Below are 14698 nucleotides of genomic sequence, written 5' to 3' on the forward strand. Positions count from 1 at the left end.
CATCTTGTCTGCTTCTGCACGCTAGGAGGTAGGAGCAGACCTGCTGACATAAGGAAGGGAAGGGCTTGATTTTTGCCCCAGTATAAAAAGCCCCTGTCTGTTTTGCTGGTGAGCAGCATTGAGAACATAATCCCCTGCTGTCCTCATTGGCAAGGTACTGAAGGCTTTCAAACTTTGCTGCTCTACATTTTAGTAAGTAACCTTTTTCCTCTTGGTCCAGCAGGTGAGGTTGTATATGTTTGCATTCCTATTTTTTTTTTTCTTTTTGACCTAGCAGGCATTTGCGTGAGCTGCAGGTTATGTGATTCATGTTTTCTCAAGGCATTTTTTAAGAAAATTTCTTCATTCTTCAGTAAAAGTCTTCATTTCTTTATTTGACTTTGCCTTAACTCACTGTGACACTTCTACTTGTAAATGCCAGTATAACCTCAAAACTGGACTCCCAGCTGTCATTCTTCATGAGAGAAGCTGCAAAGTAGTGCCTGTCATGTCTTTTTCTGGTTTAATGATATAACTACAAGCCACTGACTTAGCAATGTGTTTATAGTTAGTCTTTTTACTTTGAAGCCTTTATTTGGAAGGATTTTTTAAAAATTGTATAGGAACATGGGAATTGAATATCAGAGTAATGTGTTATATGTAGTCTAGTATCTTGTCTCCAGAAATAGTACTTTGTGCTTTAGAGGAGGCTGCAAAGAAATTCTCAGCGTGGGTAATTAGGATAGGACCTGTCCCTATGGGAATTTACTTTTTAATCTTCCAAGTTAGGCGCAGACTTTGCCTCGAAGTGTAAAGTTATCTAGTTCGGCATTTTCAGCCTGGTCTTGTGCGAGTGTGTGTCCAAGCACTTTATATATAGGAACAGCCATACACACTTCAAAAGCTTGAGTCCAGTATACCTTGAAGAAGGGTTCCTGCACCTGAAGGCTTGCTAAGAACTTTTTCCCAACTACTCAGTTGGTTTAATAAAAGATATCACATTAACTCAAAAGAACCTTGCCTGCCCGAGTCCTATATATGATCTTATAGAAACCATTAGGCAAAATAAGTACCATATGCCCTAAAGCATTGACCTGATTTAAAACAAATGAAGGATTTGTGAAGTTGAGGGCACTGGATAACAGTGAGAGACTATTAGTAATCAGCAGGTGGAATCAGTTAAATATTTACCCTTACTGGTCCCTTGTCTAGCCTTTTACTGTTGGCATTGTACCATAGACATTATGATAAAAACAGGTTACAAGGAGATGTTTAAGCAATTAAGAGCAGTGGCTCAAGGGAGTAGCTTGTTTTATGTACACAGGCAGTCATAGGAAAAAGTATGCCAGGCTAAAACTCCAGTCTTAACATTCATTCACCTAGCAAAAACGTGATTTATAGTGTGTCTGTTTGCTCATATGTTTCTGTGTATTGTATATCTGTATGTCCAGTATCTAGAAGTTGATAGTGTCAACAAAAATATTCCAGACCTTGTCACAGTCAAAATAAATAGGCTTTCATTGTTTCCCAAAGTTAATGATTCCCAGAACTGTCTGAAGTCTGTCATTAGTTTCCTGATACATGTGTCTGAGAACAGTGTATCTGGATGTTTCTGTCTAGTCTCAGCTAGCATGGATAACGCAGGGTGGGTCGTCTTTGACATAAGTGTTTCATCCCACGTAGGGCTTGCAATACACAATGTTTAATGTTTCCAGAAATGAGTTGGCTTCCAGTTCAATTTGGAGCCCTTTTGAATGTGCTCTGAGAGAGGCATCTGCTCACTTGCTTACCACTGTCTTTCTTGCTAGCTGATAGATGCTGGTAAGCAGATGCATTTCTCATTAGATAGGCATTTATTTAGGGATATTTTTATTTCCACTCCAAGTGGCCTGTAACTTCACAGAACGTGCATTGTAATAATTCAATCTATAGGTGACAAAGACCTGGATAACTGATGAGGCATGAGTTGGAGAAAAATGGTTAGCATCTCCCAGTCAGTGGTGCTTGGGGAAAAAACTGATAGCATGCTATTGGATGACATGTCAGCTTAACAATTGAGAGCAGATTTTAACTTTCTGGTTGGGTTGTTGATAATTACTACCTTAATTTGATCTAGGTGACCTGGGGAGATCATAATTTCCAATACAAGCTTAGCTTTCGTAGATGAAAAATGTGACCTTGGACTGTTGCTTTCCTGGCTCGGCTCTTGCAGTGTGGCACGGTTTCAGATGAGTCGCAGATAATAGGAAGGAAGCTGCAACCTTCTGCAAAAACAAACAAACAAACAAGAAAAACCCCGAGCCAGCAGCTGCTTCTTAATGGTGTGTGGATTTTTGACAAGAAAATAAACATTAACGGATCTCCACCAGCAGCCCTAGAAACTAGCACATCAATTTAGCAACAACATAAATGTGCATGCTTTACTGCATCTATTTATTTTTTTCTGCAAGAAGTGGCAGGCTAAGATAAGCTCCTAAACTTAAACATTCATCAGAAGTGTGATAGCCTGAACTGTAGCTGCAAAAATTGGGCCATTTTCCCAATACGTCTTACCTGTCCTAAAAATAATGATGTGCCCATTGCCTTCAGGTTTGCTTTATTTATTTATTTTTTTAAATGGACCTGTGACCAGTAACTTCTGATAAGTGCTTTGGTTTGGATCTGACGCGGAGATTCCTTCTAAAAGGTCAGTGGTAAACAAGAGGACAGTCAACATCACATTGAAGCCACATCAAATAAACTTTTTACTGTAAATGCGGTGTGGGCATTTGTGAGAATATACAGACTGGAAAAGGCTATCTTGTACACATTATGCGAAGTGCGTTGATTGTCTGCTTCTGCACGCTAGGAGGTAGGAGCAGACCTGCTGACATAAGGAAGGGAAGGGCTTGATTTTTGCCCCAGTATAAAAAGCCCCTGTCTGTTTTGCTGGTGAGCAGCATTGAGAACATAATCCCCTGCTGTCCTCATTGGCAAGGTACTGAAGGCTTTCAAACTTTGCTGCTCTACATTTTAGTAAGTAACCTTTTTCCTCTTGGTCCAGCAGGTGAGGTTGTATATGTTTGCATTCCTATTTTTTTTTTCTTTTTGACCTAGCAGGCATTTCTGCTTCACAGCTCGCACCTACACCACTCTCCTAAAAACTCATCAGGCTTTAGGCCCAAGATAGCAGATCAGCCAGCATGAAAGAAGCCCGGACACTGGGAAGCACGTTGCCTTTCCTTGGATTCCTGCCAGGATTAAGAACTGTTCTGATTTTGTGAGGGTCGGAAGTCTCTCTTTGTGGTAGGGCAAATGGCTCTTTCAGAGAGCTCTGTTGTTGCTTTTTAACACTCTTATAACTGTTCTGTCTCTAGCAGTAGATCCCGTGTTCCTGCTCCAATACTATCAGCCAGTATGCCTAAAAATCTTAAAATCTTTTACGTTCTTTTCCTCCTCTTTCCTATTTTAGACCACAGAGGACCTTCAGTTAAGGCTGTAAGTTATTGAGAAACAAATAAGGAACATGTTCTCCCTGGAATTCAGCCATTTTGGCTGGACTAGTTTACCCTCTATTCATGCTGGTCTCAGAGGAAGCTTCTTATTACAAACTCCAGGCTGGCAGTCCCTTAAGGGTCATTTGTAGGGCCATCACATACTAGCCAGTCACTGTGTTGTCATCTGTCATTATTATGTGAACAAACAGAGGACTACCAGGTCACTGAATCTGAAGGAGAAAGTCAAGGCTGTTCCCCGTGGGCAGAAACGTACATAGCCTAAGTCCAGGATTACACACACAAGGTCAACTTGTTTGACAGCAGAATGACTTGGCAGTTAAATAGTCGACAGCTCAGTGTGGAGTTTCCATCAATCTGTCTTCAAGATACTGACACAGAAGTGAGGGTGACCAGTGATGCTGCTTTCCATCATCTGAGAAAATTCCAGCCGACCACCCACAAGTACATGGTGTTGCATTTGGCTTCTGTCCTAGAAGTCACTTGCTTCTTGTTCTCAACAGCATATCAACTTTCTGCCTCCACTTTCCTGACCAGCAGAGTTGAGAACTCCTGCAGGAGACAGCTTCTCATTTTGGTGGTGGCGTCCTTACCTGGGGCTGTCATTTTTCTGGCCTCCTACCTGTATTGAACCAGGATCTCTTGACACTGATTATTCTCATCTCTATGTCACCCATCTTACTGGGTTCATTAAGGAAAAGATCTGTGGATCAGAATATCGGGAGTGTTACATGATTGAGACAGAACGGGAGGCAGATGAAAGTGGATCAAAGGAGACTTACTGGCGCATTTGGAGTTTCCATGGAAGTACTCTGAACTGGCTCGTGGGTTAAACAGCAAGACTTCCCTGAGGAAGTACTTGACAAGAGTTTGAAAGGGAAGAGAGTTAAATTTTCCACCAGGTCAGTCTCTTGATTGAAAGTTCTGGTCCTTCTTTTGCCCTGTCAAAGCCAGGGGAACTCACTGGGTGCTGATAAGACTGACTATTCCAGGTTTTGAATAAAAATATTTCCTTTGTGTCCCTGGCAACCACAGTCTTTAATGCAAGTACTGCTTTGTAACCCCAGTGCATTTTTGGTCTGTGTAAAATCAGACGTTCTTAAAATCATACAAGTTAAGAGCTTATGTAGGAGCAGAGGATTTATTTCAAAAGTAATTTACCTTGATCCTTTCCTCATGTTTCTTTGGGCTTTTCCCCCCTCCAGACAAGTTTTAAACTTTTCCTAAGGCAAATATTTAGACACTGTTTTAATAATCATGTACATGGACTGCTGTACCCTAGGACTGTGAGCTTTTTGAGGGGGCATGAATTGGAGGGGAAGGTTGAGGATTCCCCTCCTTTTCCTCCCTGACCCCCAAATAAATTTTTTGTCCATCAGAAGAGATCCATAAAAATATTACAGGAAGATGGTACTCCATCGGTCAAGAGCAGTTACTGATACCAAAGCTAAGGGTTATGACTTGTCTCATTCATCGTAAATCAGGGCATCCTGCAGTCTTTTTGATCTTGTGATATGGGAATTTGGGGTCTTTCCAGTATGTCACAGACTGTAGTAGGCTTTTTTGAAAGAACATAATTTTTCTTCAGCCGAAGATGCAAGATTTGTGGTTTTGGCACTTGCGTTGTTTCTTCCTCCCAGAGAGTTGCTTCATGCTCTCCAGCTTCCCACCTTCACCAGGCAGAACAAGTTGGATTGCAGTGTATCGTTGCATAGGATGGGGAGACCAGGAGTTGATAAGGTTACCCAACCTCTGCAGTTCCAAATGTCCTCCTTGCTACATCAGAAAAAAAAGCAAGTTCTGAGCTATGAGCTGCTTGAGATGTGCTGGGGGAAGGGGGTAATTCTTAAAAATAATAGACCAGCTTTCAAGCAATCATACTTTTTAGTCGTGAGATGGAGTACGGAGGTAGAAATGAATTTACATTGAATGATATTGCCAGTGTCACAGAATTTAAGGGTAGTTTTGCAGAATTTGATCACATAATGCCACAAATTATGTTGCACTCAAGTAATTCTCTTTTAATCTGTTTACCTAGTGGAAATGCTGTGCTGACCACAAATCAATGCATTTAACAAATTTCTGTCACAGACCTATAGGGAAAGTGGAAAATTGTAGTGAAACTGTCGGCCAGTTCTGTGGGCATGTAGATGCAGGTACTTTTTACTTTTCCACTCCTTCATTTAGACAACAAGTTCCTCTTGAGGATAATTCAAAGCTTTATTCTTTGTCTCATACTGCCCAGTTATTTCTACCATGGCCCCTTCATGCGTCTACTACTGTAAAGAGGCCACGAAGCTGACAGACATGTCCATCCAACGTTTGCCTGGTAGGATTGATTGAAAAAAGGTAGGATTGAAAAAAAGTCCTTTTTTTTTTTTTTAATTTATCAAATTGGTTTAATTTTTCCTTTTAAACCTGCTGTAAAATAAAATCTGAATTTAATGCAAAATGATAGGACCTATGTTTGTAATCTCTTAAAAGGTTTAACATTAAAAATCCGAGTATGCAGGATCCAAAGCCTCTGTCCAAAACTATAAGCTTGAAGCTTATAAATCTTTGTAAATAACCCATTTAGGCTGTATATTTAATAAAGGGCTTCATCCTGTGGATATCCTAGGCTGTCTACTTGTACAAAGTACTGGCAAAGTCAGTGCAGGCACGCAGCCTGTGACCCAGGTAACAGCACCATGTACCTTGTCAGAGTCCTCACTGAGCCCGCCTGGCTGGTTTCGTACGTCTGTTGCATAGCTTCTCCTTCCCTGAGCTCTGATCGACACAGTTCTCAAGTTTATGTAAAAGTTCAGAGTTTCTAAAATACTCAAGCTTGTGTTGCTTAATAAAAATAAACTATACATGCTGTTTTTGTGTGTTTTGAATTCATCAGCATCTTAATGCAGCTGTTTGACACCAATCATGATCAAACGTTAATTAGGAAGTAAAGAAGTAATATATCTTTTAGTATTTTCTGACATGAAAATGTATAATTAACATGCATCTACTAAGCTATATAATTGTTTAAATAAATTATTTAGGTATAGTGCTCCTTCCTTGATGGCAAAAAAGATATACCAAATACATGATGAAGGGTCTGTTCAGTTGTAAATCTACATGCTTTAATGGTTACAGCAGCCAACGAGCATGCACATTTATTTAAAAAAAAAAAATGAAATAAAGATAGAACAGGTAATTAAAATGGATGATTGATTTGAATTGAGGCTCTCTACTTGGATTCAAATCTACCCACTTGGTCCCCCAGTGACATTACCTTTGCCTTTGTAGTTCTGAACCGCTTCTCTTGCATCCCCTTATCATAGGAGAGCTGAGGGAGGAAGAACAGCTTTGTGTTTGGAGCTTGGCATAGATCCACTTTGACTCATGCAAGTGATAGATCAGTCGGCTGCTGAACTGGAGAAGCGTAAAGGCAGTACTTCTCCCCGCCCCCAACCAGGTTTGCCAGTGGTAGCACAGCATTGGAGGATGCCTTCTGTTTTCACTAACTTCATAGTTGTTTTTAGAATCTGTGATACAGTTTGGCCATTTCCAGTTACCTAGAAGATATGGTAAGGCTTTCCCAAAAGGACTTGGGCTCCTAGCTTCCAGCAGTTTTTGTTTCTTTGTTCGCTATGATACTATATCATAAAAGAATAGAGTTGGCAGGAACCTCGGGAGATCATTTAGTCTGATTCTCTGCTAACGGTAGGATCATCCCTGACTAAACCATCCCAGTCAAGTGTTTAAACTGCTCTTAAAAATTTTAAAGGATGGAGATTTTCTAACTCTCTGTGTAGGTTGTTTCAGTGCTTAACCAACCACTGTTGCAGTGAGAGAATTATTTCACATTTCCAACATCAATTTCCCCTGCTGTGGTTGGAGACCATTGGGCATCTTTATATGAGGTACAAGAGGAGGGGGGTGCTTTAATTGGAGTGGCTTTTGGTGGGGCAGTGCTTTAATTAGAGTGGCTTATGGGAGCCACTTTAACTAAAGTGCCCATCTTTAATTAAAGCTAGTTGAAGCTTTAGCTAAAGCACCCCATCCACCATTTTGAAGTGCAGAGACCCTGAATACACATGATGGAGGCTGCTGAAGTGTGCTAGTTAGCATGTTCCAACAGACTTGATTAATAGAGTCTACTCTCTCGTGTGTTAATTAGCACCCATCGAAGCAGGTGTCCAGCATGTGTATAGGTGCTCATTGCTCCTAGTCCTGTTCCCTGGGGCCACATAGAATAGTCTTATCCCCATTGTCTTTATAATCACCCCTCAGGTATTTTTAGGTTATCAAATCCCACCCCCAGTCATCTCTTCTCTTGGCTAAATAATGCTAGTTCTTTCAGCCTTTCTTAATAGGTTATGTTTTCCAGGCCTCTAATGTTTTTTTTTTCTTTCCTTGATCTCTGCTTCATACTTCCTAATATGTCCCCATCTTTCTTGAAGTGTGGTGCTCAAAGCCGGACACAGCACTCCAGGTGAGGCTTCATCAGTGCTGAATAGACTGAAAGAATCACTCCCTTTGAAGTTCCTGTTAATACAGACCAGTATGTTGTTGGCCATTTTTGTTTTGTTCTTTTTTTTTTTTTTTAAGAACAAAAGAGCGGTGGGGGGGCGCAACGGATACCATCAGTTTACAGTTGGTTGCAATGATCACGTCTTTTTCTAGAATACTGCAGCCTAGCATGTTATTCCTCAGTCTGCATTTCTGCATGCAGTTGCTCCATTCCAAGTGCAGGACTCTGCACTTGCCCATGGTGAACTTTATTTTAATTATATTTTTATTCTCGAGTATTTTTCCAGTTTATCATGGTCATTTTGAACCTTAGCCCTATCCTCCAGAGTGTCTGAGTTGAATAAGATGGTCAGAGGTTCACTGTTGTTGTTCTGTCATTATTGCATTGGTTTGTATAATTTCAGCTCCTTAGCCACCACTTTCTGTTTTAAACTGAATTTCTATATTCCTGATTTGATTCAAAGAGAGAGAAAAATTATAATACTACAAATGCTGGTAGATCATTTTATCATGCAACGATTAACTGTAGTAATTAGTAATATAATTATTGTGCAGCTTAGTAAATTGTACAAGGGGCTTATTTTCCCAGGTTTTTAAACTTTTCCATGGGCACACGCAGAGATAACCGTAGCAGGGTGTGAAGTCTGGGGCAAATCAGCCTGTGCGGGGCCTGGACATCGCGGCAGGGTTGGGGGGTGGCTGACACGGCTCTGAGGGGCCCCCCAAAGCATGGGGTCTGGGGCAGTCACCCCAATTCCTCCCTTCCCCCCAGGGATGTCTCTGAGCACAAGAAGAAAGTTTGGGGTATTTACAGCTGAAGTTCAGTGCATTATGGGCTTATTCCTTTTTGTATTTCAGCAATTGTAATGATCTGGGTAAACAAAGTTTTAAGTGGGATGTGGTTTTGAGGCAGTTGGTGGTAGAGCTGCAGTACTGTTAATGTAGCAGAGATGGATATTTCCTTTGATTTAGAAGAGTTTTGATATTCTGTCAAACTAAGGAGTAAAAACTTACAGTTCTCTCTAATAGGATCGTGTCTGATAGGATATCAGATAACGATTGATCAGGGTATTTTAATATTATGAATAGCTTTTGTTTTCTGCAGATAGCAAAATATACTACCCTGTTACAGGATTGCGATAGAGGAGACCCTTGCCATTCGCGGGGGATACGTTCTCGCGATTAAGGCACTGCGTTCATGAATGTCGTCTGCATTCATGAACACAGTGCCCTCGGCGGCTGGAGTGGGGAGGGCACGGTGGTGGCGGTGGGAGTGCAGCGGCGGGAAGTGTATTTAACATGCAGGTTTGGCATTCATGAATATTTGAAACCACAAATTCTGAACCCATGAATAGTGAGGGTTTCCTGTGTTTAGCAGAGGAAATCTGTCATGGTAAGCTGAAGTGATTTGTATGCATGTTTCCAAGCTGGAGACAAGTTTCTAAATCTCTAACACACAAGAGATAAAAGTCCATTTCAGATGATGGATGTACAGGTGGCTTATGCATTTTAACAAAATAATAATTAGAGCAGAGTCTGCATCGGAACTCAAATAGTGGAATAATTTGGTTATTACTAATGAAAGCGCAAAGCGTTTTTGAAAGTGCCTCTTTTCTTGCTAGTTTTTTAAAAACACATAATTGTATTACAATTTCATATTATACAATTTAATTAATTGCATATTATACAGTTTATTAAATTGATAATATGTAGAATAAAGGTTAAAATTTTTCCTCTATAGTCCAGATATTTCAAATTTGCATATACATTTAAATAATTTGATATGCTAATTTATCACCCTGTACCAAATAGCCATTTATACACTGAACTTGGAAAAAATGTTTGCACAAATGACTTCATGCGTATATTTAAGGCAGCCAGATGAATATGAGTGTTTCTGAAAACCAGGTCCTGTGCGTTTGTTCTGGCTTGCTTGTTAACTTGAACTGTAAACATGGAACTGTATTTTGATCTAGATCTTTTGGTGATCCGCGTGTTTTATAAGTAACCTCTTTGCTGTCTGCCACTTCTTGATTGAAAAAAAAAAAATCTGCTCAAATCATCATAACAGACTTCCTTGTTTTTATTGTTATTTTGTATATTCCAAGTTCCTTGGGCTCCGGTACAGAAATATTTTCTAGATGAGTGGATTCCTGCATGCCACTGAGCCTACTTTTGGGCTGTCACAAAAACCAGTGTGCAGGTGTTTACCAGTTCTCTGTTTAGTGTTTGCCTGATGCTTAATAAGATGCTGTTAATGTTTTAGAATAGGGCTGTTCATCTTGAAGCCTGTGGTTGGCATGCAGACTGCAAGGGGCTATGTTTTGGCCCCTGAGTTCCTGCCCAACCAAGCGCATTGTGCATTGGGGTGGGGGGGAGGGCAGAAGGAGGTGGGTATTACTATAGTGGAGTGATGGGGGAAGTGGGTGCACACTTTAGTTCTGCAGTGGGAGATGGGGAGGGAGAGGAGGCATCCATGCAGTGTGCAGGAGGGCTCATGGCTTGCCTTGGTGTAGCCCACGGGCTGTGCAGCTCCTGCTGGCATGGTCCAGGGGGCATTCACCCCCAACTGCTTAGCAGTTGGACAACCCTATTTTAGAAGGTAGAGGATACATTTACAATGCAGTGCCCTAGCAGCATGACTGCCATTAGCATTTGTCAGTTTAAGTTAGCCTCTCAATGATGATGATTTTTTAATGATAATTTAGAAAATATTCAAAGCAGAAAAATGTATTCTGTAGTCATTTAAAGGCAATTTTCTGTTGACATTAAGATGCTGCTGTAAAGTCAATAAATAGCTGAGACCTCCTCCATCCTCCTTCCCCAATATGAAAAGTAATTTAAATAAGCACTCTGCATTGTTGCACTTCAGCAGCTTTCTCTCTCTTTCCACACCCATCCAGCAGATTTAATATCCACATTAATTCCAGGTAACAATGAATTTGATGGCTTCATCTAATGCTGGTGTCAATGAACATATGTTTTTGTCATAATTGCCAGAGGAGAGAGTTTCTGTTCAGACACCTGTAGGTTATTCTTCTTCCAGTGCTTCTGCATCAGGTCTGTCATTCAGTGTGATCAGCAATGTTATTGTAAACGTACAGTTTTTATACTTAGAGCTTTATCAGCATTTATGGCACATTATGAAAAGTAGCCACCTCACAGCAGATGATCTCTTCTCAAATGTTAGTAAATGCTGTCTGCAGGAAAATCTTAGTCGTGCCAGTTTGCCTGAAATGGCCACTGACATCAGGACAAAAAAATCTAGATAAGATATGCTGCTTGGTTATATGCATTAATAGAAAAAGGCCTTCTGAGTTTGCTGTGTAAATGCAGCCAAAACCTTCCTCTCATTCCTTTATCCCTGCAAGCTTCTTGATACCAGAAAAGACACTTACATGTGAAAACTTAAATAAAAAGCAAGAAAGTCTTGAGAATTAGAAAGCTGAATCCTTTCACTTCACTCCAGCTGCTGAGCTTGTTATGTGACCTGTCTTTATACAGGTTGATTTCTGTGACCGAATAACCAGGAGCTACTGTGAGATTATGAGAAACACCTGTAGACAAAGCAGACTTATTGTGCAGATCACAATTACATCATTTTAAAAGCAAAAATATTCCCCGAATTACAAATGTTTATTTTAAAATAATCAGTGTTGAGGAAGGTGATTTCACATGGTATATGCATGGATTGTTAGCTAGTGCTTTAATGCAGCGAATCATGCTTTTGGCCATGGCAGATGATCTTTTTCTCAATATCCATTATCTTTGCTGACAAGCTATCCTGCACAGTTCCTTTGGAAGGTTTAGTGGTTGTTTCTTGAGCCAGCATTCTCATTCATTTAAAGTCACACTTGATTCTTTTTGTGACTACTTTTCTTTTTGTCTACAGGGGGAATTTACTCAGATAAAAGTGTTTTCTAGTCTGTCACCTATCCCTGGATTCACCAAGTGGCTTATTGGACTTCTTTCTTCACAAACAAAGGAACTGGGAAGAAGTGAACTGTTTACGGATTCAGAGTGTCAAGAAATCTCTGAGATCACAGGAGGTCCTGCGGTTGAAACTCTAAAGAGGCTCTTAACTAACAATGAATGGGTGAGATCTGAAAGACTGGTCCACATATTGCAATTGCCTTTTATGAGGCTCTGTGCTTGGTACCTGTATGGAGAGAAGCATCGTGGTTATGCTCTTAATCCGGTAGCAAACTTTCATCTACAGAATGGAGCGGTGATGTGGCGGATAAACTGGATGGCAGACACAAGCCCCCGGGGTGTTACTGCCTCCTGTGGCATGATGGTGAATTACCGATACTTCTTAGAGGATACAGTCAGTAACAGTGCAGAATATCTCTGGACAAAACGCATAAAAGCCTCAGAGCAGGTACTTTCCTTGGTGTCACACTTTCATCAACAAAGCAAACTTTAAAAGGTTTTAAGAGCAAGCGCTTCTGTTTTGAATAAAGACAATGTCTTGTGGCATCTGGAGAAATGAGAATATTTCTAATGAAACGAGCTGCATTCTCTAGTCATCGTAGGGTGCAAATGACATCGATTGTCAATTGTTGTAAGTTCCTTTGCTTGTGCTGCCAGATGTGCTGTGGTTGAATCACTGCCATATTTTTATGTTCAAATGAACCAGAAGAGTGTAAAATGAGTGAGTAAACTCCTCTCAGTAAGGTTACAAGTCAGCAATGAATGACTTGTAGGGACTGTTCTCTGCCTCTGTCATAGCCACTGCAATCAATATAGCTGTTTTTAAACTGCATCTTCAAAAGCATTGATGAACTCTGCTGCTCTCTGATATTACAGCTGTAGGGAAATCAATACCAAAGTAACTAGATAAAAGTACTAGGTGGAGACCATTTTTTGTTCAAACAAGTTATTAAAACAGCAGCATGTAACATTTCCTCAGTTAGATTGTCCCCCTTGCCCCAACTCTTTTCTGTAGAAGCCTGTTGATCCAAGCTATCCCTTTTCTTTTGCAAACCTGCATAAAATACATTGAGACTTTGCTGTGATCACTTTTTCCTTTGTGGTTCACTGTCCAGCACACCCAAGGCAGTAGGGGTATGTAACCGTATGCTTGTAGTTTCTTCTCTTTCAGGTTTACATCTTAATATGGAAAAGTAAAAGGTTCCAAGTAAAAAAAAAAAGGTGGTTGCTTATGGTTTAATTTTGAATGTTTCTAATATATTTATAATAAACATCATATGATATTGTGATTGTGTGTGGTGTTTTTAAGTTAAAGTTTATTATAACAACCCAGATTTTGTTGTAAAGAAAATAATTACCTCTCATCCTATAAATGTTTTGTATTTCTTTCAAAACGTAACATACAAATAACCATTCTTTGATGTTACTGTCTCCAGTGAAATACGACCGATGTCTTAAATGGATCCTGATACTGACAGGTTTAGAGCACGAAACACCTGCTTGCTTTCATAAGTTCCAGATCCCACCACTGGGAGAAGACTTACAGAAATCTTTGTAGAGTTTCTTCTTTCCTATCCATGTGTTTGTGAAGGGAGCCCTAAGTGTCCAATTCCCCTTTCTACTGGAGCAAGGTGGTACAAATGAACTTTTGTTTGTCCGTGATAAGAAATTGTTCCAACCCTCTGAGTTGGTAACCTATTTTAAATATCTGCTAAATGGAGAAAATGTTGCCTTGGCTTTTGCTAATGGCATTTCTCAACACGATAAAGCAGAGAGATTGGATTCACTATACATTATTCCCCTCAGAACAGAGCCACTTTTAGAGAGCAGCTGGTCCTCACATTAGCAATGGCAACTAGCCTATGCCATGCTGCTTTCATTATGTTTTTAAGGATCGTTCCAAAAAAACAGCAGTCAGCAGGTATCTTGTATGTTGTTAGTTTTTGATCAGCTATCATTTTAAGACATTCCTTGCAGGGGGAGAAGCACAGGAAAATTGTTCTGCCAAACTCATTAAGGAAAAATTAAGTGTCCCTTTGCTCAGCTTGAATTGTAATTTTTGTGTGTATGCCAGAGGGTATGTGCCAAAAAGATAGCTTTTTCTCTGCCATTTAGTAACTTGAACTGTTGAACATGAGCCAGGAAACACTGTAAAGTTCACGAAGAAATGTTGTAAGTTCTTTCATTGTCTTCTGCTTATTCCCGGTTGTGGAATTTCAGTCGTTTGTGAACAAGTACTCATACCTTTTGAATCATTTATTGAACAGTAATGTCAGTTCCTGTTATTGGCCAGTGGTGGGGCAAGCACTTGCCCATTGACCAAGCTGGTTGACAGTGTAGCGTAAATGTCATTGCTAACAGGGCAAGAAAATAGTTATTAAACTGCAAAACTATCTTCTTCTACTGGGGTTAGGAGTACAGCAAAATGTTAAAACACCTGGGAGAGACCCAGCAGATGTTGCTGAGTCCTGGCTTAGCACTGAATTTGGAATTGAACAGTAGTTGGTGTTCAGTGAGTTGGATGAGGGGTCAATGAGGCATGCAGAGGATATGTACTTTCCAACAGACATTGGTGACTAAAGGCTCTGAATGTAGACTTCATCTGCACCTCAAGGGTCCTATATGAACAAAGCATATCAAACCTGTTACAAGGTAAGTAACCTGCCTCTTTCTTGCCCTTCCTCTGTCTGTTTTCTCCTCCCCTCACCTCAGATTATTAGTGTTTACTGAGAATAATTGTAGCAGCTGGATGTTTAGCATTTCTGAAGATCTAGCTGCTTATT

At 40.3% G+C, this 14698-nt stretch overlaps 1 protein-coding gene across 1 annotated transcript in view; it reads left to right on the forward strand.

Annotated features, from left to right (window-relative positions):
• The window catches only part of MLYCD (malonyl-CoA decarboxylase), a 41409-nt gene extending 28205 nt beyond the window's left edge, over nt 1–13204 (forward strand). The window contains exon 5 of the mRNA XM_090061977.1: nt 11875–13204. Within this exon, the coding sequence (XP_089918103.1) occupies nt 11875–12408 (534 nt within the window). The 3' untranslated portion in view covers nt 12409–13204. The remainder of the gene's footprint in view (nt 1–11874) is intronic.
• Nucleotides 13205–14698: the final 1494 nt, after the last annotated feature.

Source organism: Crocodylus siamensis, chromosome 9, assembly GCF_052110815.1.
Source record: "Crocodylus siamensis isolate JL-2025a chromosome 9, ASM5211081v1, whole genome shotgun sequence".
Taxonomy (NCBI): Eukaryota; Metazoa; Chordata; order Crocodylia; family Crocodylidae; genus Crocodylus; species Crocodylus siamensis.